Raw genomic sequence first — 26742 nt, forward strand, 5'->3', positions numbered from 1 at the left:
AAAAACTAAAAAAGATTTGTACAATTTCTTCAATTTTCTTGTTAGAGGGTCTATAATTATTATATCCTGGCTGTCTGGCGGATTACATCTACTATGAGTGTCGGTCTGCGGGCACATTCTTTATGTTCTGGCAGTTAACAGTCAAGAAATATATGGGGGTCTTGGTCTTAAGGAGAAAAAAAAATTTGCAGGTTTTTGGAAGAGAAAGATATGGCAGTTTGCAGACTGAACGACCCCCTGTAATAGGCATCTTGTTAATGCACAAGCAGGTATATCAACTATCACTATAAGCCCAGTGTACAGTGCATGAAAAATGCTCATTACATCATCACCTGCATGCATTGCATGCTTATATAACATTGGGCAATAAATGGTTGTTGGCTAAATATAGGTTCACTTCCTACTTACAAATCCAAGCATAAAAGCTAAAGGCCACAGGACTCTTCCAGTTCCTGTGGCTCCTCCCAGATGACTTGTGCCTTGAGGGTCAATTTGAGGAGAGAACATTGGAATAAGACAAATGAAAAGACCAGCCACAACAGCAATAGCAGATAAAAATTTTCTTCTTGTGGGAATCTTCTTTAAAAGGAGGAACCTGTCAGGTCATTCAGAATAAAGACAATTTAATAAATTGATCACTAATCTGTGAGCGAGTTATCATCGTGATGGTTTAATTTGCATTAACAAATACAAAATTCTAGACAAGCCAATCAACATAGATTATAACATAGATCAAGGGAGTCTGGGCTCCATTGTGAGTGGTTAAACGTCACCGAAAAAGCTCCTGCCCCAAGCTTTGCATGGGCACTGAACCAAGAGAGAATGCCTAGGCTGGGCTTTACCTAACAATAGGAATAACCTTTTCCCACCAGTTTGAAGGCTGGATAATGGCCATTATTTTATAATCCACTGATTAATAAGATGACGGGTATCAGACAATATTTAGTAAATAAACCCCTTCGCAGGCACCTGGTATATAGGTTAAGGTAAGGTCAAGTCTGTGCAAGCCAAGTGGCCCATACAGGCTGGAGCTTATCCAGGTTTCTGTAGCATGAAGCGACTAGGAGTATTGCCACTTTCCCTGGATGGGATACTAGTCCATCGCAGGCCAGGGTTACCCCCCAGCAGTAAATTCACTGGTTAACCCATTTATACACCTGGGTGGAGAGTCAGGCACTGTGAGAGTAAAGTGTTTTGCCCAAGAACACAATGCAGTGTCCCAGCCAGGGCTCCAACCCGGGCTGTTCACTTGGAGTCAAGCGCACTAAACACTAGGACACCACGCCTCTCAGCAGGTGGTATATTGAAGGATAATGCTCAAGGCTGAAAGATTGATGAAAAAAGGAACAGTTGGCTGAGAAGCAAAGCTTCGAGGGCTTTAAACTGTGAAATTTTGAGGACAATCTTTCAGTCAAGGGCATTATCCTCCAATATACCAGCAAGCCAGAAAGGGGTTAATTTATAACCCTCTGATTAATTCCTACAACGTGCTTTATCTCCAGTAAATTTATAGGAAGAAACCTAGGTAATAAACCTGTGTAACTGTGGTTGAAACAAATGTAAGTTCAATGGTTTACGTGATTTTTTCTGTGATTTCATTAAAAGTTATTAAAGAATTGACTAACTTCATCCATTCGTTTGTTTTGTGCTTGCCTACGAAATTGGGTGACGGATATCAAATCAGGTGGGGTATAGTCACTGATACCCGTCAGCCGATTCGTACCAAGTGATGCATTTTGTCCAATAAGCACACGCAAACATTAATGGGTGGGTTATAATCTATACTATACCCTATCTGATTTGATATCCATTGCTGGATTTTATAGACAACTGTACATTAAAGCAAACGAACAAGGTCACCTTTCCAGCTCTAACTTTTTAATCAAACCACAATGTCAAAAAAAATTATGTAAACCATTAATTTGTAGTTAAACTGTGATTATCACTGTAAGTTTTTTCCTTTTGACTGGTGATAAATAAAGCACATTTCAGAAATCAATTATTGGAGGGTTATAAATGAACCCATTCCACAGTTGCCCTCGAAGCTTTGCTTCTTTGCCAACTGTTCATTTTTTAGACAATCTTTCTGCCTTGGGCATTATCCTCCAATATACCAGCCAGTGGAGGGGGACAGGAGGGTGGGAGGCCGTGAGAAAAGGCGTGGGAGGTGGGAGAAAAGAGGGTGGGAAGTGGGATTCCTAAGGTAGTCTGAACCGTGAGAAATTGAAACAAAAAATTGCAACATTTTGCTATATAATTTTGCAATAAAAATGGGACAAACTAGTGGAAACTACGGAAAGGTGGGGGGGGGAGGTATGGGAAGTGGGAGGTCCAGACCCCCCTGACTACCCCTCCACCAGCCACCATTCTCGTCCCCATAGCCCTTTCGTTTCTCTTAGCCGGCTTGGCACGAGAAAACGGAGGGCTCTGGGGACATAGGATTTTTGAATTAATTCAAATTTTTTTTATTGGCTGTTTGGAACAAGGAATTCCTAAACGGAAGTCTAAAACCAAACGACTCTCTCATACATTCTTTTGAAACGTCATGACTGCATACATGAAGACCGGAAGTCCTAGAATCTAGGACTGGAAGTTCTGTGTCCCCAGAGCCCTTCGTTTCCTCGTGCCAAGGCCCAGCCAGCTAAGAGAAACGAAAGGGCTATTCTCTATTTTCCAATTGCCCATAATGCACTTTGTTTGCCCCCCAAATTTTGCATAAACTATTGTTTTGGAAATACACAGTCCTCCCAAGAGAATTTGAAAACAATAGTTTATGCAAAATTTGGGGGGCAAACAAAGTGTATTATGGGCAATTGGAAAATAGAGAATGGGGGCGAGAATGCACCAGCCACCTGAAGGGGTTTATTTAATAAATAATGCTCACCCACCAGATTATAAAACATCTAACAGAATCAGTACACTGTCAGTAAGCTTACTTTAGTTGTTTGTTTTAAATTTGTTAGCACTTATCCAGTTAACTAGGTAGAGATTTATCTAGTAAAAAGCTACATGACCCTTTGAACAACTGAGTCTTCAGCCCGGAATGTTTTGACTTCATTCAAAATGTGTCATTCTGGAGTGAAGAGACAAGGCATGCAGCTTATCAGTTCCACGTCTGAGATGCTTTTTACACTACTTACTTTCTACTTAACACTCATGGCGCAAAATACAGTTTATTTGGATGTAGGTAGCCTGCGAATCCAGACGCATTTTGCAGGCTATCGGATGTAGGAGGACTTTTATATTAAATTAAGAATTAAAAACAGCCTGCAAGATGATGTGGTCTGTTGCCCAATTGCTTACCTTAATATCAGTGTTATAGGAATGGAAAAGTTGCCAAAAATAGCTTGTAAATAAGGCGGAGTTCTGCTTCCACTGCTAGAAAACACGATAAACATTGCAGAGACACCTTGAAAGCAACCCACAGACAACAGCCACCGACGGTATCTCCAGTCAGTCTTGACCAAGTATTTTGGGCAAATGAAGTCACTGCATACTAACACTGAACCAAACACGATAACGAACGAAAGAGAAGCAAAGGATACCACAAAATAGCTGTCCAGAGTTGGCTTCCAATTCACCGTTTGGTTCTGCGGAGCTGAAGTCGTCGAGTCGATCCACAAAGGCAAAGTGACGTATTGCGTTACCTGTCCTGTCACGGTTACAAATGCAAACAACATGGTGGCTAAACTGCTCAAAGAACAACATGAAGTTCTGCTGCGTAGCCGTCGTTCTTGCTCCCTGATCAAGAAATCCCTTTGATCGCCTGTAAAAACACTGCTGTTGATGAGAGGTTCATGTTCTTTAGGAAAACTGTTCATAGAAGAGTCACTGTTGACCGACATTTCAGCTTTATATAAATATTAATTTCTTTTCCGAGTCCACGGTTGAATGGCTCGGTTGAATAACAACGAGAAATTCGTCAATAGCACTGAAATGAATCGACTGAAAAACAAATTACATGTACAGAAAATGTGTCGATTTCTCCATTTCAAGGCAGTAAGACAACGGTATGTACCCGGGTATAACCTATTTATCAGGTGTTTTAAGGCCGGGTAAATAAGGTAAATTTGGCTAACATCATTTCGAAATCACGTGAGAAAAAAGACTCAGATTGACTGGGTAGGGGTGGGGAGAAGCTTGAGTGATGTGGGGTAATATCCCAGAATTCAAATGTTAATTGGTGAATGAAATGCGTTTAAAATATAAAAGAAAACTTAAGCCAGCAACAAGCCGAAAATCTTTCTAGAAGTGTCCATTTTTCACAAAAAACGGAGTTTAAAAAACGTACTCAGTGTACACCCCAGAGTACACTGCTCAGGGTCATGTGACGCTTCCGGGACACTTGCATACTGGGCGCGATGACGAAACTCCCCTGCGGGACTCAGTACACATTTGGAACAAAAAATTAAATGTGAGGAAGACGAGGTCTGCCGGTACCCATAGCGGGGGATCATTTTGCTTCATAATAAGTTCAAGAAAAGGAAACAAGGTTAAAAATTCCGTCAGTGTGAAATTTATCTTCGAGTGTTCAAATCGATATCTCACGAGTGAGCGCAGTTATAAACAATATTGTTTTCTATGGTTGGTGGGTTGGGGGCATTTGAGACCTGTTAGCTATTGTTTTAAGAACCAATGACATGTCTCGCTTCGAGGGGTCAGTGGGCGTAAAACTTTTAACAGTAATAATTTGTTCGTAACCTGTCTGTCGGCAGTGATAATGCTCTTAAAAATCGTATTTTTGCTTAAATTCTGGGCAACGAGTAACCAAACTGTGCTCGAATTCTTCTCCTTGTGGCTGACTTCCCCGGGGGGGGGGGGGCACTCCCTATATTGGCCTATACGGGGAGGCTCCGCCCGAAAGGGGTACCTTTTTCATGCTTCAAGTATATAAAAGGGTAGGAATTTCACAAGCTAAGGTATATAAAAGGGTAGGAATATTGCTCATTTAGGTATATAAAAAGGCCTTTCATTAAAATATTTCGAACAGACGCACCTTATGGAGGTATCATTTAAATTTATTAAGCGCTACATAAAAATGGCATCAAGACTGCCTGTTTTAGGCTTTTGTCCTGTCTTTTCGGTATATGAAAGGGGTACCTTTTTTTAGTAAAAGGTATACGAAAGGGGTGCCTTTTCTGTCAAAATGGTATATAAAAGGGTAAGGGGTTGGACTTCGGGGCGGAGCCTCCCCGTACAAAACGCTTTTGAGTAGCCCCCCCCCGGGCTGACTTCATTCAGCAAAATTGCCATACACGTACTTGTTTGTGCGTCTGTTGGCGTTTTTGTGTAACACTGCTGAGAATGGGCTGTCAAGTTCGCGGTCGTGGGCGCATTTTAGCAAATGCTCTGCGATTACGAAATGCGAATCAAAGGGTAATTTTTTGATTTTTTGTGATGCAACTGTTGTTTCCGTATTCCGCTCAAATTTTGCACGAAAACGAGGAATTCTGCCAGCAAAATTTTCGGTTTCCAGAGAAGTAAATTACACTCGAACTTCTGCGGGCAGAATTTATTCAAGCCGGCTTTTGAATGGCATAACTGGCTAACTTATAAAACCAATAATACAAACAGTGTTTGTATTTTGTATAAAAATCAAAGCACGAATGAAAATGTATATTCAGAGTGGCTAACGATCGTTAACTAAAACCCTGTTGAAATTAAGGATCAAATTATTCACCAACCTCGCCAGGTTGCAGGGGTAAATACATAGACTCTGATGGGGGTGGCGCAATCTTTAAGCGACCGCGCTGTTTGGAGACTGATTTCGAGCAACTTTATAAGAAATGTCGGTGTGAAACTTGTGGAAAGCCTTACAAACTTATTACTAAGCGGAAAATCCCGTATTTCAGTGGCGAGCAACTTACTGTTAGTGATTTTCGAAAAAGAAGACCTCGGCTCTCAACCGTTGAGAGCCGTGACAAAATAAAAGTTATAAAAACCTAATTATAGAAGAGAAAACACGAGAAGACGCTTTAATTTTATTTTGAAACAACACAAATTAACGCTGATTTTAACAACACTGCAGCAACAACTTATTGTACAGTAGCTGTTAATTTTCTCTGACAACTGGCCTAAACTAGCGTTTGTGGTATTCTCGTTCCCAGAGCCCGCGTCCCCCAAGACCAGCGGCTACGGACGTTTCTCGACCGCTGGTCTAAGAGGGACGCGAGCTCTGGGAACGTGTCCACCGCGGTCAAACGACAGAAATATGCAAAAAATAAGAAAAGTACTGCAAAGATAAGGTTTTAATTTTCACAGTTCAAAGTTCGATACATAACCGGTATCCTAAGGGTTTACTAAGTTTTTTGGAGCTTTACTAAAAAAGTTCTACGTGTTTGAAAATAGAGATATGCGGACTTGTCGGCGCCATTTGTCAAAGCACCTTTGGTTCGGATGCGAAACATTTAAAAAGTAAAAACACTGGTTTACCTGAGGGAATGGGATTATGCTTTCACTCGGCAATTATTTTTATCTATCCTTGCTCGTAATAACACTTCAATTTGAACAAAAAACGGTGAAATGGAAAGAAAACCTGCCTGAGACGTTTGACCGCGGTGAAGGGAACGTGATTGCCAACTCTTCTGTTAAATGATGTAATCCGTTACTGTAGTTCCAGTCTTTGCTCGGTTAACTGTCCCACTAAATTCGCCGGGTCACTCACTTGATGGCCTCCAATATCCGATATTCTCGCTATAACGACGAATGTTATAGTAAAATGTATGGGTAGTACCCCGATATAACGATCTTCGATATAAAGATATTATTTTACTGCTCCCTTGGCATATCGTTATACCGGGGTTCCACTGTATTAAACAAGAATCGCTACATTTCTTCTCCTCTACTGGTTAATTGCCATCATTCAGCGAGATCTCTGGTGCCCTAAAAATATTCAGTATACAGGTAATTAATAAAAACCGGCCATCTTTGGTACTTAACGGTAGCTTAGAACAGTAACATTTTAACCGTGAGTGGACAATAAATGTTTTTTTTTTTTAAGTAAAAGAATATTCCCTTAACGTATTCTTACCCCATGTTGTAGATTAAAATGGCGGGAAACATGATCAGGAGCGTGCCAACACCGAACCCTGCAGGGGTCACGTGACTATCTGAGTACCATTTGAACGGTACCTCACTGAACAAAGACCAGAAAATAAAACCCAGTGGCGTGACGAGTGACTGAAATAAAACAAAGTTGCTTAAAAATGTTATAAGTTACCGGTAAATGAATTTCAATGGAACTAAAGGTGGACATTGCAATGACAAATTGAATCCCATCTTACGAAGTCACGCTCTCACTCGCTTTTTCTCTTGCTCTCGCTCTCACTCTTACTCTCGTGCCTTTCTATTGTTAAGTGAAATATTTAACGTTAATTTAAATGTTAGCTGTTATGTAGAGTTGTAGACCTCCTTGGCCCATCTAAACCCTCGTATACACTATTTGATGGACGTTTGTTGATGTTCTAACATGTCGTACCGTGACAATTGCTAGCCAAGTTGCTCCCTCAGCGTGCCTCAAAAGATTTGCTCCTCCAACATAAGATAAAACGTACATGAGAATGAACATGGTTCCTCTGGTGCCCGATGTAGCATCGCAGCCTGCTGCGCCAAAGAAACATTGAATTCCAAACCACCAACTACAACCATAGAAATTTAGAAAAAAAATATTTAGCTTTTCCTAGCAATCAGATTTGTCAGACTGGCAATCATTTAATCCGGCGGCTTAGTACGTCATGTAATTCTCGGGAGGCGGTAATTGCGTAAAATCTCTGATCAATGCCGAACCTTAAGCTGGTCTAAGCTTGGTCTTTCAGACCACTTATTAATCGAGTTTGAGATCCGTACGCGGTAAGCAATTCGACGACTCGGTCCATACCCGTCGTAAGTTATGGAACTTCTTCCTTCTTCTACACTGAGTGACGACACAAATAGTTTCCACTCACGATTTCTTTGGCTTAAGTTTCAATTGGGTTATATGCGCAACATTTACAACAACAACTTACTTTGTTCTAAACTCATCCATGTTAGTAGTATTTCCAAACCATGGCAGAATATCAACCCAGACCAACGCAGCAACACAAAGGAATTGATACGCAGATGTCCAGAACAGAAAGAAAACCAAGTTGACTCCTCTTCTTGACATTTCATTTTGCATTTTTACTCCTTTTTCCTCAAGTACGTTCATTATGGCTGCCATAACCTGGTTTTGTTAACAAAAAATATTAACGCCAGGATATTATAGTCATGAGCATAGGCGTACGGGCACCTTCAGACCTGGGGGGGGGGGGAGACCTAATTGCTCCCCCAAAAAATACTGACATGCATTGAAAGCCCAATAAAGAGGAATTTAAAATGGAAAACGAAACGTGCATTGAAATAGTTGTGTACAAACCTCAACTTGTCTGCTTGCTTTAAGGAAATGATAGTTTTTTATTAATTTAGTGGCGTTGTCCGAAGATGTCAATGCACTGTACCCTTTTTTCTTCGGATATATTTTATTTATCCACTCTTGAGTTCAGCAAAAATTAACGTATTTTTGGGCAGCCAATTTACATTCCCTCACTTGAAAGATATGTAAAAGCGTGTTAAGACTTAACATTTGAGTCAAAGCACTAGCTTCATCACATCTGTAACAGCTTTGTTTTAAGGTCTTATGCTCGATTCACCGCGCCCAAACGCTCGAGCTATGGAGAACCCTAACTTTTGGCCACCCTCGCCAATTTTCGTCTTACTTCAAAATGATTGTATCTGAATCACACTTAGGGGTAACACAAATTTGCGATAAAAATCGAAAGTGATTATAGCTACTCTCTGCTGCAGCCCCTCGCCCCTGCCCCCCCCCCCCCCCCCCGCCTCGTACGCCTATGGCCATGAGGTCTGCGTGCCTGCGGGCAAACGTTGGATCGAAGAAAGCATGTACAGGAAGAGGCATATTTTATTGTAGCTAAAAAATGATCATTTACTGATAAAGATATAAGTTTGAGCTAGTCAGTTACAGTTGTCAGTTGATATTTTTTCCACTCTAAAGAAGCATTAAATGGTGGGGGCCTGCGACCCCAAGGAGAAGGTGGGGCGGGGGTGGACAATTTACTCAGTCTCCCAACCTCGTCCAACAATACCGCCAGCTACGCAGGCTACCCTTTTTTCATACCAGCAGTTGACATATGCCCCTAAAAATACTTGGATGAGTAATAAGCTTGGTGCGTTTGTTGAAGCAATTTTGAAAGGGCCTTTTCACTACCTAAATGACCAGATATAGTTTTCTCTACCTTTTTTACTCCAATGCCTCAAATCCCCACCAGCCCTGTTATTCGTAAAGCCTATAGAAGGTCTTGTACACCGAACGGAACGGAAGCCTCCCCGTTTAATTCGTCTCGGAATGGTATAGACTAGGCCTGCTACAACCAGTTTGTTGCATTTTTTCTGGGAAATTGACCCCCCCCCTCCCCCCAGTTGAGCAAAGGGCATAAGGGACGGACCATTATTTTCTTGGAGGGGGGATGAAAAATTTTCCTCTGCAAACTTTTTTTTTTAGTTTATGCACCTCTGCAAACATTTTTTTTCGAAATTCTTACTATTTTTTGTTATACATATCGTGTTTGCAAACAATTTATTTTGTCTTTCCAGGCCCAGCAAACAATTTTTTTCAATATTTTTCACCCCCCCCCCCCTCCAAAAAAATAATGGTCCGTCCCTAAGACAGAGGCGGAAAAAAACACACACTTGTTACATGAAAGGAATTAAATATCCTTACAAAACTTATTGTGAATATTAGAGGCCACACACTATGGACTCCAGATTCCTGCTTTCCGTGTTTCAAATCAAGTTTCGGGACAAATTTTGGAATGAGGCAAATAATGGGAGCAACAGTCACAGTCACAGCACAAAGAAGTTTTTTGAGAGTAGGCTTCTTCCTCAAAATAAGCCGCCTAGAAATAAAAGAATAAATCACAGGAGTGATATGCTATGCGACGAAGAGTTGTGTTCGAAATCCCGCCTACTTGTATTGAAAAAGGACGCTAATTTACTTTGTTTACTCGATTTTTATAAAAAAACTATTTACCTCTTTTCTTAGCTACTGCCTGTAAATATGTAGTATCAGAAGTACATAATCTTATGTACTTCTGGCAGTATTGATCTTTTCGCTTCTTAATTTAAATGGACTGTGTCACGGCTGAGTTAAGTTTATTTTATTAAGCTTTGCCAAATACTTGCTATGAAACTTTATGTTTGCAAAGAAATTACTTCTATGGATCTAAATGACAAAACCAAAGCTTTGTTCGCTTGAAATGTGTCTTTCGGGCGTTATGATTTAAAGTTACAAGCAAACGAGGCTAACTTTGAAAACTGTTCAGCCCAACAGTATTTCAAAAACGCATTTCGCAATCCGTAATCCTTGACACAGTCCCTTTAATCTATAGGTGAAGTTTATTCAGGCAACGCTACTCTAAAACGGAAGCGTTGCGTCAGGCCCCAAATAACGGCGACAAAGAATTGGGGGGTGGGGAGGGGCGGGCGGACGGACGAAGGAAGTATTAACATCCCCGTAAATTTGGTTGCGTGTGCTGCGCGCTTCTTGGAACCCTTTTTGGGAGAAAAAATTTTGATTTTCCCCTTCCCTAAATCAGACCTGACAACAAATTTGATACCACTCTTCAGGCCAATCCTCAAGAAACAGTTTTTTCACCCTGTAACTTAAACTCTCCTGTAGATCTGGGTAGGGGAAATAGAATATGCGTAAACAACAAATCAGTATACGTCGCCCATACAAATCTAGTCATAAAAATATAAAAATTCAGCCAGTTTGAGTTAATATGTTAAAACAGTGCAGCAAGGCTGTAGACCTGTAAATTTATACCCAGGGTTGGCATTAGTTTTCTACTTTTTGAATTGTTTCATTACAGGATTTTTTTGAGAAAATAAACCTCAGCAAGCCACGGCTATACAGTAAACAAGACATTTTTAGCCGTGTTAATACGGGTTTTTGCGTGTTACTGTCCCGTGACGATGACGCCATCGCGTGATCCATTGCGTGACGAAAAAAATATTTTACTCACCTGAATAAAATGGTTAAAGGAATCATCAAGATTCCAAGAATTGCTTGTAGATATAGTGGCGTTCTCGAAGTGTTACTTGCAAAAACTGATAGCACTCCATTCAAGGCATTACAGAGGCCAACTAAAAATAATAACAAGTGAGGAAAAGACCTCTCTGTTTGGCCTATATCTCTGGGTGAAAATACGTGAAGGAACAGAGTTCCCAGACCAAATATCACAACAAACGACAGACTTGCAAATGACAACACAGAATAGCTGTCCACAGTTGGCGCTGTACTATTCTTGTCATTTATCGAATGGATCCACAGAGGTAATGATACGTTTTGACCAATTTGACCGGCTACTGTGATAAAAGCGAACAACAAATTTGTCCAGAAGAGGCTGACTTCCCAGGATCCAATACTGAATGTTCTTCGATCTTCGTACGGCTGCGGAGGAGGGGTTGTAGGAATTAACAAAGGCGAACTGCTGCTATTTAACGACTCGGTGAAGTTAGATTCGTATTGGCTGCTTTCCCTAAAAATCCATGTTAGCTGTATTAATCGGCGTTCCTTCGAATGGAAGTAAATCGGTGATCTGATCTGTTTGCTGATCAGCTAAATATACACTGAGAAACCGGATGTATTTCGCTTTCCAAGAAAACCCCGATTGGGCTTGGTAGTCACGAGGGTGACCTGGACTAGTTTGTTGCTGACTTTTCGGGTTAGAAAAATGTTTATATCTGTTATATATGGTGTGGAGTTATATTTACGACGATTTTGTCGAAACTTCCCCGGAACTCAAAGATACCGTATATATTGGCGTACACTGAAGTGTTTCCTGTTGCATGTGTACCAATGAAAATTAAAAAGCCGTTCCGGTTCGCCAGTCACACACCCGAAAAAAAAAAAATGTTTTTTTTATAACTTTATTACAATGAATTCATCCAATAGCAGAAAATTTTACTAATTTAATTTTAACACTCGAAAACTGAGCTTCAAGAGAACGGGCTATTGCCATTCTTGGTATTATCCTCTTTTTATTTCGACGAGCTTGCAAAAATGGCGGCGTACTAATTATAAGCTTCAGCCAATTTTGCAACTTTGGTTGAGATAATCGTTTATATTGTTTACTCAGCGCTAGCCTAGCTGCATCATTCTTTTTGCAGTCAAACGAGACGACTACTGCTCAGACTGAGCAATAGTAAGTTAACGTTCAGGAACAGACCTAGAGCTAGTCGTTGAAAGAAACTGTATACCCCGGGGGGGGGGGGGCACTCAAAAAAGTTTTATACGGGGAGGCTCCGCCCCGAGCTCTGACCCCTTACCCTTTTATATACCATTTTTAACAGAAATTGTACCCCTTTCGTATACCTTTTACTGAAAAAGGGTACCCCTTTCATATACCTAAAAGACATGGCATAGACTTAGAACGGGACGTTTTCTTGTCATTTTCACGTAGCGCTTAATACATTAAATTAATACAGCCATAAATTGCGTCTGTTCGAAATATTTTAATTAAAGGCTCTTTTAAATACCTAAATGACAGATTTCCGTACCCTTTCGTATACCAAAACTTGTAAAATTCCTACCCTTTCATATACCTCAAGCCTGAAAAAGGTACCCCTTTCGGGCGGAGCCTCCCCGTATAGGCCATTATAGGGAGTACCCCCCCCCCCCCGGGCTGTATACATAATCATCACAGATAGAAAGATTTAGTTACGGTCTGCGTATGAGCCTGGTGATCCTTCAGACCGGAGCTTATCCCGGTTTCAGTAGCATGAAGCGACTAGGAGTCTTTCTACTCCCCGGGGTATCCAATCGAACAAAATCGAACCAAAAATCAATCGAACCCAATCGAACACCAATCGTTCGATTGGGTTCGGTAATCGAACAAAATCGAACATCTATTTTGCTGTGAGTTTGATTTTCGAACCAGTCGAACACAATCGAACTCAATCGGGTTCGATTTTGTTCGGAATATTTCTCTTGATAAGTAAATCACGCAGGACTAATCAAAATCAACTTTTATTGAATGGAATAAATATAAAAACGTCCAAATATCGAGCTGAATGTCAATGTTTAGTAAAATATATTTGGTAGAAGAGAACAAAACGACGGTAAAATAACTGAAATGCACTATTGTTTACATTTCTATATTAGAAGGAAGGATATGGTTTCTGCCCTGCTTTTCACCGTTACACTCAAACAGAAGTTGCATCATCTCATTCACTGCAACACAGGCAGTTGTGTTCAATATGTGAAGAATCATTATTAGTAGCCAAAACGCTGGCGTCATCAGTCTGTCCAAATCCTTAAGGGCGGCCAAAAGCGACGTTGACAGGAGAAGAGCAATTTCCAGCATGACAACAATTACATTGCAGGAAGTGCTTACTATTAACATGGATGACAAAAATAACAAGTGAACAAGTAAAACAATTTTTTTTCTTAAGATCGAAATTATCGTAATAAGCAAAAAAAATTGCATGCAAAATTGACTTTAGTTTCGGACGAGTACGTTGTTCGACTGCCCCAGCCGTGGCTCTTGAAATCAATCGATGCAGAATTAACGTCGCGTCGCTGGTGTGCCCGTGGCTATTGTGCAGACAATCGTCCTATCCCGGGGTATGGCGAATCGCCAAAAAAAGATTAGGGGAACGGTGCACCGTACAATATGTACGCAGTATAAACAATCAGGAGTTCGGTAATCGAACGTTCGATTGAGTTCAATTGTTGGTTGTTCGGTAATCGAACGTTCGATTGTTCACTGTTCGGTAATCGAACGTTCGATTGAGTTCGATTGACCAAATTTTATTGTGAGTTCGATTTTGTACGATTACCGAACCCAATCGAACGATTGGTGTTCGATTGAGTTCGATTACCGAACGTTCGATTGGATACCCCGGGCTACTCCCATCTAATTCGGATGCTAGTCCATCGCAGGGTTACCGCCAGTATCCATTTATATACCTGGGTGAGAGAGGCACTATGGGAGAAAAGTGTCTCGCTCAAGAACATGCACAACGCTGTGACCCCGGCCAGCGCTCGAACCCAGACCGCTCGGTTCCAGCGCACTAACCATTAGACCATCGTGTCCTTATTTACTTCATTTTCCATATTAGGCGGTCAGCGTCACTCATCACTGAACAAAAACTTACCGGTCATGGGTCCTGGCAGTGTCTCTGCCTCGTCCCCAGTCGCTCGCGATCGTCTTCACAGGCTTCAAGTTTCAACAGTATCGTCTTCAGCGTTAACTGTATCAAAATTATTGTTATTCTAGCGTTCGTCACATTGCAAAATTCATCTCGAAAAATTCATACCATTTGAAAATTTCTTAAATAGAAATACCGTAAAATTCCGGTTATAAGCCCCTCCAAATTAGGCCCATCTACCTGGTAACAACAAAAAAATCCGATTATAAGCCCCCCCCCCCCCCCCCCCCCCCCCCCAATGCTGTAAAAAAAAAAAAAGGTAAAGTCTGTGTCCGAGCCAAGTGGCCCATACAGCCGGAGCTTATCCCGGTTTCCGTAGCATGAAGCGACTAGGAGTATTGCTACTCCCCCCTGGATGAGATGCTAGTCCATCGCAGGGTTACCCCCAGCAGTAAATTCGCCGGTACCCATTTATACACCTGGGTAGAGAGAGGCACTATGAGAGTAAAGTGTCTTGCCTAAGAACACAACACAGTGCCCCGGCCAGGGCTCGAACCCGGGCCGTTCGACTCGGAGTCGAGCGCGCTAACCATTAGGCCACCGCGCCTCCCCCAATGCTGTAGACAGTACTAAACAGGGCTAAATGTTGCTTTTATTATGCGTTTTAAACTTAAAAACGCGTGTTTCGATCAACACTTCCGTGGCTTGTTTCGAAATACCTTATTCCCGCTTGTAAACCCTCCCGGATACAAGCCCCTCCGCTCCCCAAAACCCCTTACGAAGTTGAAAAAGCCCAGGACTTATAACCGTAATTTTCCGGTAAGTGAATGAAAAAGTGTTCCCTTTTAGCCCATGTGGCTGCTCGCTTTCAGTTTTAAGCTCCAAATTCTGCAGCTAGCGATGCTACCTGCTGTCCCAGCGAGACGTAAATTCTGAGAGATCGAAGCAGATTTTACTGCTGAAAAGGTATTTCATGTTTATTTTCTATAGTTATTACATACTTTGGTAATATCCTGTATAGAAGGGTCATGCCTAGTGTTGGAAAGGTTTGACCTCCTGTGATTAGTAGCCAGCACTGTCCAGGCGGTGAAAAAATATACAACTCGCTTTGCACACTTAGCTACTCCCTCCGTTCAATTCGAGAGAACGAACCCGAAGAATTCCGTGCTGATGACGTAGCTATGAAGGATCCGCTTAATGTCTGTGATTGGTTATTGCCAACCTCGATCCCAGGCTCTCTTATCGCTGATGCTTGGTTTTAAAAAAAATCTCGCGCCCGTAACAACCAATCAGAAGACACAACTAGGGTCTTTGTAACTAAAGTTACGTCATCAAAGCGGAACTTTTTAGGACTAACTTCAGACTTGACGACTCTTGAGTGACGGAAGAAATAAATGCATGTCTGGACTGAATGGAATACATTGGAACCTCGATGCAACGAACGGTCATGGGACTAACAAAATATGTTCGCTATCAAGAGGTTTCGTTGTATTAAGATCCTTTTACATATATTTGACTTCAACTGGGGCGAGGAAAGCCTTCCTTTCGTAACCAGGAATTCGTTATGAAGAGGTTCGTTAAATCAAAGTTCCGCTGTTTTGGAAAGACTTCAAGACAGTTTTGGAAGTTTATAGCTTCAGATTTTAAAGTCATTTTACACGATGTATCTTGGTGAGTTTGTTTTTCCGGCGAGAAGAGGTTCTTCTGGCCCGGGGTCTGAGTGGTACTGACTAATTGAATCGGAGTAGTAAAGCTCTTCTCGGCGATTTTCTTCGGGGCTTAGAGAAATCTCAGGCGCCCTGCGGAAAAGGGGAAAAAGAGGAAAAAGAAATATCATTGTAAATGTGAAAGTGAATATATGAAATATCATACATTTGAATTTGAAAAAATTCAAGCCTGAATTTTTTTCGGACTTCAGTTCTTTTCGCAACTGGTTAAGTTGCGGACATAACTGCGATGATCTTTATATGTTTTAACACAATGACTTAAAAGCCATTGAAAATCATGGCTCAGGGTTATTTAACAGATCTCGTTACAAAAAGAAAAAGAAAAAAAAGAAAAAATCGTTTCACTTCTAATAGGTCCTGGTTTACGGAAGGAGTCTTTACTCTCGCTCATTGGTTTGGACACAAGGTAGTTCGGGTGAATAGCCTTCCTGTTTGAAACAACATCGCATAGCAGACAAGTTCTGCTCACCGGCTAAAAAACATAAAACAGCTTATGTCTTACCCCATGTTGTAGACGAAGATGGCTGGAACCATCATCGCCAGGGCACCGATACTGAACCAAGTGCTCACGTGACCCTCCGGCTGCCACTTGAATGGTGATTCGCTGAACAAAGTCCAGAACAGAAATCCCAGAGGAGTGACGAGTGACTACCAAATATGGAACAAGTAAAAGATTAGGTCATAATCCTCCCAAAAGCACCCCCTTATATATCGATAAGACATCGCAATTGATAGTTTGGCTGCTTACTAAGTTCGCTCACAATCAGTTAACGGTTTTGGACTTCAGTTACACTAGACAATTTCTCTTGTTCTTGCGACACACGGCTACGTGTGATTGGTGTGAACTTGTAAAGCGAAGATTAACGTAGACTTGCCAAAAGTCGACCTCACGAGTTAGGCGAGCGAAGTCGCGACAGCTATAAATAAGACGAAGAACTTATTGAATGTCCAAGTTTCACGCTGTAATTAACACGTCTCGCTAAGTTTCCGATTCGGCAAGCGTTCTACTAAGTAATGAAATCATATTTTCTTATGCGTTTCTTGGACGATGGTGCACTGAAAGCGGGCAGCTTGTCTTACCACGGCGCTGTTGAAATATTGCCGCCTGCCGCGTAGTGTAAAGTTCAAATCGAATCGCGCGCGTGTCAATTGAAGAAAAGAGCGCCACCACTGCTAGTATATGGACCTCATAAAAGCTTAGTTGTAAAGATAAATTTTCTTCCTCTGGTATGTCTTACCGTGACAATGGCTAGCCAAGTTGCTCCCTCAGCGTGTCTCAACAGATTTGCTCCTCCAACATAAGATAAAACGTACATGAGAATGAACATGGTTCCTCTGGTGCCTGATGTAGCATCGCAGCCTGCTGTGCCAAAGAAACATTGGATTCCAAACCACCAACTACAAATGAGAGATCCAAGAGTCCAAGAAGAGTAAGTCTTGGTCCCAAAGCAGAAGCCCTGGGCCGGTCTTTAAATTTTTGGTTTGGCGCCCGGTACCCAAGGGTTTTGCTCATTGGAACCCCCCCCCCCCCCCGCCATAAAACAACATCAACAGCAACAACAAAAACAAAAACAAAAACAAACAAACAAACAAACCACGACAACTAAATCATGTCCTTGTCATCCTTGTAGAACTCTTAGAAATACAATGTTGCCTTATCCGTTTTTTCGTCTTCGAGTCCAGTGTTTTTTAAACCAGTCAAGTCTTTCCGTCGAGACGTTACACTTATAAATGGGTTGAATATTTTTGATGTTCAAACGCATTTATAAAAGAACATGGTGGTGGGGGGCGGGGTCTGGGCGGGTTGCACAAAATCAAGAAGAACGCCTTATACACGAATTTACAAAAAAACTATTAAAAATCTATTCCCTGTTATAGTAACACTGTACTTGTATGAGATTTGAGATCCTAATTAAACGTCCTAACAATATTTTACAATACTTAAACTTGTTTAAAGGATGATTCAGTAACATAGCAACAAAGAAAAGTTTAAAAAAACGTACTTCTTTCCAAACTCTTTGATATTGTCAACGTTTCCATACCACGGCAGAATATCTAACCAGAAAAGCGAGCCAACGCAATGAAGTTGATATGTAGACGTCCAAAACAGAAAGTAAACTAAGTTGACTCCTTTTCTCGATGTTTTGTTTTCCATTTTCACTCCTTTCTCCTCAAGGACGTTCATAATGGCCGCTGGAACCTAGAAAATTAACAGAAAAAAAAAGAAAGAAAGAAAAAAAAACCACTTATTTTAAGTCGTTTGTAAGGCGAGTTTACACGAGCAATTTTCATTTGCTCGTGTAGATGAGATAAATGGTCATTTTTCCTGTGACCAATATATTTGTTGACAAGCTGGCGTGTTAGCTTTTATGTCACAAATAAAAGTTGTCACGAAAATTGCTCGTGTAGACGACTCCTCACATAAAATGTGGCAAATATTGCGTCAGCATATGTGGTCCCTAATCTCCCATAAGTTAACTCCCACTAAGCACTGTGCGCGCGTATCTCTGTGCGTATCTCTGCTGTCCAAGTATAAATATATTTTGCCACATAAAAATTGCCCTTGTAAGCCCGGCTTTATGGTTCAAAGAGAAACATTACACTTTTAGATAAATTCACAAAATGAGAAAAGAAAAGAAAAGAAAAGACAAAGTTCAGTTTTTTGCGTTGCGCCCCAACTAACTTGAGGAAAAAAACCGCCTGAAAGCAGGTTACTTCACTTTGTATTTATTTTGGCTTTTATTTTGTAGTTGATGTGATGTCTTACAAGATTTTATCAACTTAATAAATGTAGATGTAGACAACTAACCGAACGCCTAGAACAAGTTACAGTGGAACCCCGATATAACGATATACCAAGGAAGCAGTAAAATAATATCGTTATATTGAGGAATCGTTATATCGAAACTCCCGATATAACGATATGGCCGTAAAATAACCGAAAATATCGTTATATCGGGGTAAACCTAACAAGTACTTTTTACTGCATATTAGAGGAGGATAAAGAGAATAATTTTGATAAGAAGGCTTAAAACACAGTATCATTTTCGTATATCATCGTACAAAGCTGTTTTTAGAAACGTTAGAGATGACTCGATTACCGTAATGTTATTGCACTAAATTCGATGTTAGGCAAATAAAATGGGACTGTGTACTGATAATATCGTTATATCGGGAGGGTTTTACGTTTGGTCCGCTAAATTCTCATCGTTACTATCGGGAATATCGTTATATCGAGGATCGTTATATCGGGGTTCCACTGTAATGTGTATTTCACTTACAAATCCAAGCATGAAAATTATTGGCCACATCACTCTCGAAACACCGTGAGCTTCGTTTTTTGCTTTCTCGGCTTTAGGATCAACGCGGGGAAAAATTGTTGGGATGAGGCAAATGAAAAGACCAACAACTACAGCGACACCACACAGAAGTTTTACAAGGGTCGGCTTCTTGCGTACAATGAGCAGCCTGATGAAAAAAGAACATGGAAAATTGTTGTTAAGAAATGCGGCCATAGAATCGGTAAAAGAAATAGAGAAGTTTGCCAATGAGTGTTGTAAAACCAAAAGCAAAGTAATTACTCTGGCCAATCACAAAAAAACAGACAATCCAGTAAACAACAACAACAACAACAAAAACTCGAAGCAAGTACATGTGGCCAGCACGAAGCGCGGGAAAACGCGCGCGAGCGAGACACGATTGGTTTTGGTTTTAGTTCTGAGTGGCTGCGAAGTGCCACGAGATTTTTAAACCAATCACTAAGCGTAGTAATGCAAAACCAAAGCAAACGCGAATAACTTTCGACACTTAGGAAAACCTCTCTATCAGTTTATGCCTACGTAAGTATTCGCAACTGAAAGAGAAACTTTTGAAACGGCATCTATTTTATTTTCAGTTCAGCGTGATTTGTTGCTTCCAGTTGGAATCTAGAAAGTGAAAATTACACATACAGGCCTTAACAAGGCTGATCGCTGAAAGAAAGAAAAGTGTTCAGTTAAAGTTTACAAGGATTCCTTGCCACCTTACCTTCTATTCTGTACGTTTTTTTTCTTTATGTATAGTAAAATGTAAATAAACTTGACTTGAAACTAAACCTTGTAAGTCTATTTGAATACGTGACAGCATTCTGGCAATCGCGTGATCTTCGCCCACTACTCCCACGCGACAAATTCGTTGCGTGATGTCTGCCGTGCCGAGGAATTCATGCGCGACTCTTTCCATATTCAAAACAGTTTAAATGAAATGAGAATTCACTGACCTGAATAATATAGTCAAAGGAATCATAAAGTTTCCAAGAATGGCTTGAAGATACGGTGGCGTTCTCGATCCTTTACTCGCAAAAGCAACCAGCGCTCCGTTCAATGCATCGCAGAGGCCGACCAAAAACAGCAACAAGTGTGGAAAGCCTTTTTCTGTTTCGCCGATATCTTTAGGCCAGGGACGGCGGAGCATTTTTCCAGGTGGGGGGGGGGGGGGGGCTGACTAGTGACTTGAAGTGGGGGGGCTTAAGAGACTGTTCTCTTACTAAGTCTTTATTTTTTCGGAAATGTAGGGGGGCTAAAGCCCCCCCAGCCCCCCCGGCTCCGCCGTCCCTGTAGGCGAAAAGATTCGAAGGAACAGTGTTCCCAGTCCAAAGATTACGACAAATGACAGACTAGCAAATGATAACACAAAATAACTGTCAACCGATCGCCCCAATCTGTTTCCATTTGTAGAGTCGATCCACAGAGGCAGCGACACATTTTGACCAACCTGACCGGCTACAGCGACAAAAGCGAAAAACAAGTTTGCCCAGAACAACGGGATTTCGACGGATCCTATTTTCACCGTTTTCGGTTTTCCGTAGAGAGGCACCGGGCGCGAAGGTGCGAAATCGGAGGCCAAGCTTTGCACCCTCTTGTCAGTGTAATTTGGCTGGGACAGGTTGCTTCCCGAAGAATCCATCTACTCTGGCAAGCTGTGCTACAGTGGCACTGAGCAGTCAACAGATAGCAAAGTCGTATTTGTTTTCTGTTGTTTCGGCTTCAGTACCTTTCAGTTTTACTTATGCTGTGAAAAAGGCTTTCGTGTATTGGGGGATGCGGTTAAGTACAGGTGTTTAGTTAGGGCCTGTTTACATGATTCCGGAATGACTTTCATTTCGGAACGAAACTCGTTCCGGAATGAAGTTCGTTCTGCATTTACATGACAGAGTCGACCGGTTCAACCAAAGGCATTTTCACGTGCGCGGTTTTCGCGCGAGATCAAAACAAGGTGGCGCATGTTTCGCGCGAGATCAAAACAAGATGGCGCATGTTTCGCGCAAACATGTTTTTGTGGCCATTAATGGCCGTATCTGCAATTTTAACGAGTAATTTGACCAAAGAGCTGCTTCTTTGGGCTAAACAGTATATGCTATTACTTTTTTTCACTCTGAATTCAAATTGTGGAGTCCGTATGCGGTTTAATGAGTTGCGATTTCATCTCGGAACGAAATTCGTTCTGTGTTTACATGATACCAGAATGAAATGTCATTCCAGAACGAAACTTTCATTCCGGAATGAAAACCGGAATGAACTCATTCCGGAATGACTTGACTTTCGTCTCGGTATCATGTAAACAGATACAGAGAAATGTATGGGGATGGAATGAACTCGTTCCGGAATGAAAGTCATTCCGGAATCATGTAAACAGGCCCTTAGATCGTAAATGCTAACTTGCGTCAGACAAATCCCGTGCTTGTCACATGTTACGCAATGTACAAAAGTTCCTGACGCAAAAGACACGGAATATACATAATTTTATCTCGAGTTGGAGAACATGCACTGGATTAAATTTCAGATGCTGATCAATGCCATCCAATGTCATTTTAATGTACAGGTCATTCTAAAAATACCCATGATGTCGCTTGGTCATAAGGTGTAACACGTGACGTGCGATAGTCACGCAACACGACGAAGCTAATTACATTCCGCTTCCGCTAGCCTCCTACGCAGACGTTCCTTGCCTCGTTACCTTGGGGGAGGGGGGGGGATTGCATGACAAGACAAAAGAACGTTTACGTAGGAGGCTGGACTGACGCCTCTCAATCTTCCGCTTCAGCCTGAACGCTTTCGAAAAGGTGAGTTCATTTTTCACGCCAGTAGTGACCAGTCAGACCACGTAAAAACCTTTGGGTATTATTTGGGGTCACAAAAACTTACAAATTCATCCGTAACTTCTATTAAGTTTTGAATCCGGCTACTGAAAAACGCATTGACCTGCGTGCTATTCTAGTTCGCTTTTGGCATGTTACACTTTCAGCTCGTCACGCTATTACATTGTTACTTGTCGCGCTTTGTGCGGGAAGCAATTGCCAATTGTCAGCGATTAACGATACTCTTCAAGACATAATTTTATTAAAATATCTTCTATGTGACATAACGTTTACAAACATTATTTAAACTATTCATTTCTTTCTAACAAAAGTAAAGAAAAGATTCTAGAGGGTTTGGCGAATCAACAACTTTCGCAACTTACAGCTATTTGCAGCCTGCGAATACAGCCGCCTTCCAACCGGCCGGGAGCGATCTGAGGTGGCTGTATTCACAGGCTAAGTTATTTATCCTTTGTCCGATTGAGACTCTTCAGTGTACAGTCAACTCTCGTTATAGCGGACACGCTCGGGGCGTTGTTTTAGTGTCCGTTATAGCGAGAGTCCGCAATAGCGGGTGTCATTTCCAGTCAAACCTCTTTCGTCGGGGATCTGGATTTTGTCCGTAATAGGGAGTGTCCACAATAGCGGGGTGTCCGCAAGGCGAGAGTTGACTATGTTGTAGAACCAATAATCGAGGACAGAAAGAAGATGGAGGACTGGGGAGAGCGGGCTTACTCTCCTCCAGATCTCTCTCTTATTTCCTTGTTTGTTTGTTTGTTTGCTTCTTTCTGTCCTTTTCATTAAAATCTTAGAGAATGCAAAAGGGTATCATATCAGCCATGTGGTGCATGGGTTGGAACATGAATAAAAAGAAGCCTAACACTCTCTAACGTTAGTAACTTCAGAATGGTTGCCCCTTTGTAACTTACTATTTTACGTTTTCGTTTCTTATTGGACGAGGAAGATCATTTTGGTGAGTTCTGTCACTGTCTAAAACAAAGGTTCAATTCTGTGTAGATAATTCCCGCCTAAACGTGAACCGCAGATGAGCAAAGTCACGTGACTTCTTGAGGCTTGCGGTACTCGCACAAAAACATGGTGCTAAATGTCGCTATTAAATACTTATACCAGCCCTCTCATTTACATTTTTTTAAAATCTAGTTTCCATAAAAAAAGATCTTACTGGCTTTCTAATAAATAACGAAAACACTAAACTGACAAGACTACTAAGCGTTTTAAATTAGAAAACGTTGCATAGCCTAAACGCTTACACTCGCTGCCGATTGTACATTATGTTTAAAACCCAAATTTATGATCACCCGACTGAGTTACCATATATTTACATGAAAGAATTCCGAACTCCTTGCGAAAACCGCAGTGAAATATGAGATCGAAGATTAAGAAGCTTGTGCACTCGTGCACAAAATTTAATGAACTGCTAATTGCAAACTTCTCAAAGACATATTTATTTGGCTTTCTGGTTTACTGCTTTGTGGTGAAATTGTCTAAAAACAGATGATTAAAGGAAGCCTGTAAAAATCAAACGACATTTGTCCTGTGTTTATTAATCTATTTCTATAAAATATCTAGGATTCCACACGCTCGCTGATTGGTAAAAAAAAAAACCTATTACAATTTGTTGGCCATGAAGTTTTGACAACACTGGGTTCTTTTGTAAAACAAAACAAAAATCACTTTATTCCGTGTAAACATAGATCTTAAGCCGACGAAACGCTAACTATCCCTGGCTATGATGCGCCGTCATAAAGCTAAAAGTTCAAAAAAAAATTATCATTCATAAAAATTTCTTCATTATTAAATGATATTTAAAAAAAAATCTCCTATTGAGAGCAGAGTTGAAACGTGAAGTCGTGAAGCTGCGACAAGGTGTTTGTTCGGTGCACACGCAGCAAATTTGGAAGAGAGGAATGCGAACTAGTTTTCCAATTCAATATGGCGAAAATACATGACGCTCTCTCATTGGTTAATTTATATTTTGCCGCCGCGACTTGTCGCAGAAGTGTGCACACGCTGCGACAACGCTGCTTTCGCTCATTTTGTCGCTGCGATCAGTCGCACGAATTCAAACTGGTTTGAATTCATGCGACTGATCGCAGCGACAAAATGTTGCAGCAACGTGTCCCCACGACATGTTGCAGCGACTTATCGCCTAGTGTGTCCCCACCTTAAAGTGCGTGTTGTCCGCTTTTGACGTCTTTGCTATCCAGGCACAGTCCTGACTGCTTGTGACGTAACGTGCGTTGAGGGGTGTGCTCCCACAGCTGTCAAACACATAAACATACAGTGTAAAGGTTAGTCTGTCAACAGACTCCCCGGTTGTGAGGGATACAGGGGCGGGGGGTCGAGGAGTCCCCCTTCTCGCCCCCCTCTGTCCCCAACCTGGAAGCTTTTTTTACAGGCTTTGTAAACCTGACATGCCTCGGACCTATTACATTGCGCAGTTTACTGATGTGCCAATAAAGTTATAAGGGACCTTCAGATCGGAGTACGAGTACGGGATCGAGTACGACTTTCGAATTTCAATCCAATTACGCTCTCACAGCCATTACTCCTCCCTGTTGCTGACCAGTTGAAAGGGAGACTATCGGTACAAGATTGATGTGAAATGTGATAACCGAAAGAATAAGCACTAGTTTTGAAAAGTCGTAGCCTTACTCAATCTCGAACTCGTACTCTGATACTGTGATCTAAAGGTCACTATTGTATGATATGCGATGGCCTAATGGCAAGTGCATTGGACCCCGCACAGGGAGGTCCGGGGTTCGAGCCCTGGCCGGGGTCACTGTGTTGCGTTCTTGGACAAGACACTTTAATCTCAAAGTGCCTCTCTCTACTCAGTTTTATTGGAAACGACAAAGGGGAACCTGACAAAAATCCTGGACGCTTACATTGTATCTGCGTTAGACTAGTATCATTAACAACCACCCGTGTTCCTTTGGAGTTTTTCTACTTTACTAAGCTATTAAGGTATCATAAAACGGTCAAATGCAAGGGATAAAACGTAGCTGTGCATCTTCACGGAGTCCTGTGGTCAGAAACTTCACTGTCACAGGGATACCAACCTGTTTGTCGTCTCCATCTCGACATCCCTCTATAGCTACTGGCTTCCCTGGAGCGGGGTCTTTCAACGCCAAACACATGTCATGATGGCGAACTAAGTTGGTTTTCGTGAGAGCCCATTCCTGGTGGAAAAATAAGGACCATTTATTGACGTGGACGGAATTTTCGTTTTTTCTATCCCTGAATTGCTGATGATGCCGTGGACCGGCAAAAGCTAGGATTTTTAGTGTACGATTTTAGGACGCTTTAACATTATCTTCTCTAAATTTCGACTGAAGGACAACATCCAGAGATTTTCTGTGCTTACACAAGACCCACCAGTTTGGGGAAATGATTTACTAACTACATAAAGGATACCGCGATAGCAAAGTTCACTTGGTCCCACAGAAACTAGAATTTACATAATATCTACCTCTATAATACGGATAATAAGCTCTGCTCCTTTGGTCCGTATTAAAGAAGTTTGACTGCATGTGATGTTCATGTTTAAATCCAATAACGTCAACGTGGCAATTGGGAAAGCAAACATTCCCAAGGCATGAAGCAGTTTTATGCACCAGATTGAGATAAAGAAATGGCAAGTAAAATAAGACAGGAGAGTTCTCAGACCATTGGCTAGTTTGTAAAGATACAAAAGGGGTGGCTACGTGCTCAATGAGCCACGCTGGAAAGGGGCAAATGGGCACAATAAAGTTCATAGCAGTTTATAGAATGGGATGACCTCACAGCCATACAATATATGTCCTTAAGATCAGCTTATTACGCGTTCTGCAAATTGCAGTGAACATAAATTATGCTGAATATTTGAATTAACAACGATCCAAATTTTCGGAACCGTGCGAAATTGTTAATCCAAGATTGTATTGTGTACGCTTTTTAAGCCATAGGGACGTTAGATTGATTTTGTTACCCAGTAGTTCAATTAACATCTGCCATGCTACCACAAGAGTCATAGGATTTCTGAACTGTCACACCAAGCAGCGTTACTGTCACGCCAAACTGAACAATTTTTCCTCCTACGCCATGTTTTCACGCAATATAGTAACACAATACACTGTACCTGATTTCCTGCTTGTCCGTGACAATCAAACAGGCCGACAGAACCACCGGCCTGGCTACCAAGCGTATCCAAACACTTCTTTCCCTGCTTTAGTTCACCAAATGATACATCTTGAGACTCGGGCACTCTACAATCAAAACAGGAAGAATTAAGACAATAGAATGCGAAAAGCTAAACCTCCAATTTTAAATGCAATTAAGTCCAATTTTCAAATTTTCAACAAATTAGAGGTAGGCGGTGGGGTATCTCAAAACAAAACTACGTCTTAAGTATGGAATTTTTCGAATCGATTTTCACTGAGAAGTTTCTTTAGCAGCGAAAGAAAAGAGCGCTCAAAGTAGGTCTAAGAGGTCTGCGAAGACCATCACGGGCAAAATTAGTATCACCTCCAAATCGAAACATTTTAAATCCTTATTTCCCACAACTTTTTCAAATACTTCAGTATACGAGCATCGCTGATATGACCAGTGAAGGCAAAAACTTTCAGCTTTCAATAATCTAAAAAGATAGGCAAGGAAGAAAGTACGTTATTGAAAGGATCGCACATACTGAAGATCTGGATAGACGTTCTC

The 26742-nt window shown here is 41.4% G+C and overlaps 5 protein-coding genes and 1 long non-coding RNA gene across 6 annotated transcripts in view; 1 reads left to right on the forward strand and 5 right to left on the reverse strand.

Moving 5' to 3' along the window:
* LOC144635160 (uncharacterized) overlaps positions 1 to 26742 on the reverse strand; it is a 335656-nt gene that overhangs the window by 196008 nt on the left and 112906 nt on the right. The window lies entirely within an intron of this gene.
* Positions 220 to 4031, reverse strand: LOC144636962 (crt homolog 1-like). Its single transcript, XM_078496155.1, has 2 exons — positions 3304 to 4031; positions 220 to 595 (listed from the first exon to the last, which is right to left on the reverse strand). The coding sequence occupies exons 1-2, from the start codon at positions 3843 to 3845 to the stop codon at positions 394 to 396; spliced, it is 744 nt and encodes a 247-aa protein (XP_078352281.1). The 5' UTR covers positions 3846 to 4031; the 3' UTR covers positions 220 to 393.
* LOC144635600 (crt homolog 3-like) lies at positions 6849 to 11885 on the reverse strand. The gene is made up of 7 exons (XM_078494690.1): positions 11847 to 11885; positions 11058 to 11653; positions 9755 to 9929; positions 8004 to 8200; positions 7478 to 7637; positions 7031 to 7179; positions 6849 to 6882 (listed from the first exon to the last, which is right to left on the reverse strand). The coding sequence occupies exons 1-7, from the start codon at positions 11883 to 11885 to the stop codon at positions 6849 to 6851; spliced, it is 1350 nt and encodes a 449-aa protein (XP_078350816.1).
* On the reverse strand, positions 15150 to 20996 carry LOC144635196 (crt homolog 3-like). Its single transcript, XM_078494275.1, has 7 exons — positions 20513 to 20996; positions 20173 to 20347; positions 19196 to 19382; positions 17918 to 18114; positions 17153 to 17312; positions 16417 to 16562; positions 15150 to 15986 (listed from the first exon to the last, which is right to left on the reverse strand). The coding sequence occupies exons 1-7, from the start codon at positions 20856 to 20858 to the stop codon at positions 15842 to 15844; spliced, it is 1356 nt and encodes a 451-aa protein (XP_078350401.1). The 5' UTR covers positions 20859 to 20996; the 3' UTR covers positions 15150 to 15841.
* LOC144635275 (uncharacterized) overlaps positions 20244 to 26742 on the forward strand; it is an 11521-nt gene continuing 5022 nt past the window's right edge. The window contains exons 1-2 of the long non-coding RNA XR_013567339.1: positions 20244 to 20347; positions 20513 to 20913. This is a non-coding gene — a long non-coding RNA (uncharacterized LOC144635275). The remainder of the gene's footprint in view (positions 20348 to 20512; positions 20914 to 26742) is intronic.
* Positions 24216 to 26742, reverse strand: part of LOC144635601 (polypeptide N-acetylgalactosaminyltransferase 2-like) — a 3163-nt gene continuing 636 nt past the window's right edge. Inside the window, exons 2-5 of the mRNA XM_078494691.1 lie at positions 26720 to 26739; positions 26171 to 26297; positions 25113 to 25232; positions 24216 to 24311 (exon numbers count right to left, since the gene is read on the reverse strand). Coding sequence (XP_078350817.1) covers positions 24216 to 24311; positions 25113 to 25232; positions 26171 to 26297; positions 26720 to 26739 — 363 coding nt within the window. The remainder of the gene's footprint in view (positions 24312 to 25112; positions 25233 to 26170; positions 26298 to 26719; positions 26740 to 26742) is intronic.

The sequence above is a fragment of the Oculina patagonica genome, chromosome 13 (assembly GCF_052425735.1).
Source record: "Oculina patagonica isolate OP01 chromosome 13, crgOcupat, whole genome shotgun sequence".
NCBI lineage: Eukaryota > Metazoa > Cnidaria > Anthozoa > Scleractinia > Oculinidae > Oculina > Oculina patagonica.

Excerpts from the sequence above, each read along its gene's own strand:
- LOC144636962 (XM_078496155.1), bottom strand. The coding sequence starts at position 3,845 with ATGTCGGTCAACAGTGACTCTTCTATGAACAGTTTTCCTAAAGAACAT. Across the intron at positions 596-3,303 it reads CCTATAACACTGATATTAAG|GTTCCTCCTTTTAAAGAAGA; the intron begins GTAAGCAATTGG and ends ATGACCTGACAG.
- LOC144635600 (XM_078494690.1), bottom strand. The coding sequence starts at position 11,885 with ATGCAACAGGAAACACTTCAGTGTACGCCAATATATACG. Across the intron at positions 8,201-9,754 it reads TAATATTCACAATAAGTTTT|GTTATGGCAGCCATAATGAA; the intron begins GTAAGGATATTT and ends TAACAAAACCAG. Across the intron at positions 7,180-7,477 it reads CTTGGCTAGCAATTGTCACG|TCACTCGTCACGCCACTGGG; the intron begins GTACGACATGTT and ends GTTTTATTTCAG.
- LOC144635196 (XM_078494275.1), bottom strand. The coding sequence starts at position 20,858 with ATGGATTCTTCGGGAAGCAACCTGTCCCAGCCAAATTACACTGACAAG. Across the intron at positions 17,313-17,917 it reads ATCAAAGAGTTTGGAAAGAA|TTGGTGGTTTGGAATCCAAT; the intron begins GTACGTTTTTTT and ends TCTCATTTGTAG. Across the intron at positions 16,563-17,152 it reads CTTGGCTAGCCATTGTCACG|TCACTCGTCACTCCTCTGGG; the intron begins GTAAGACATACC and ends CATATTTGGTAG.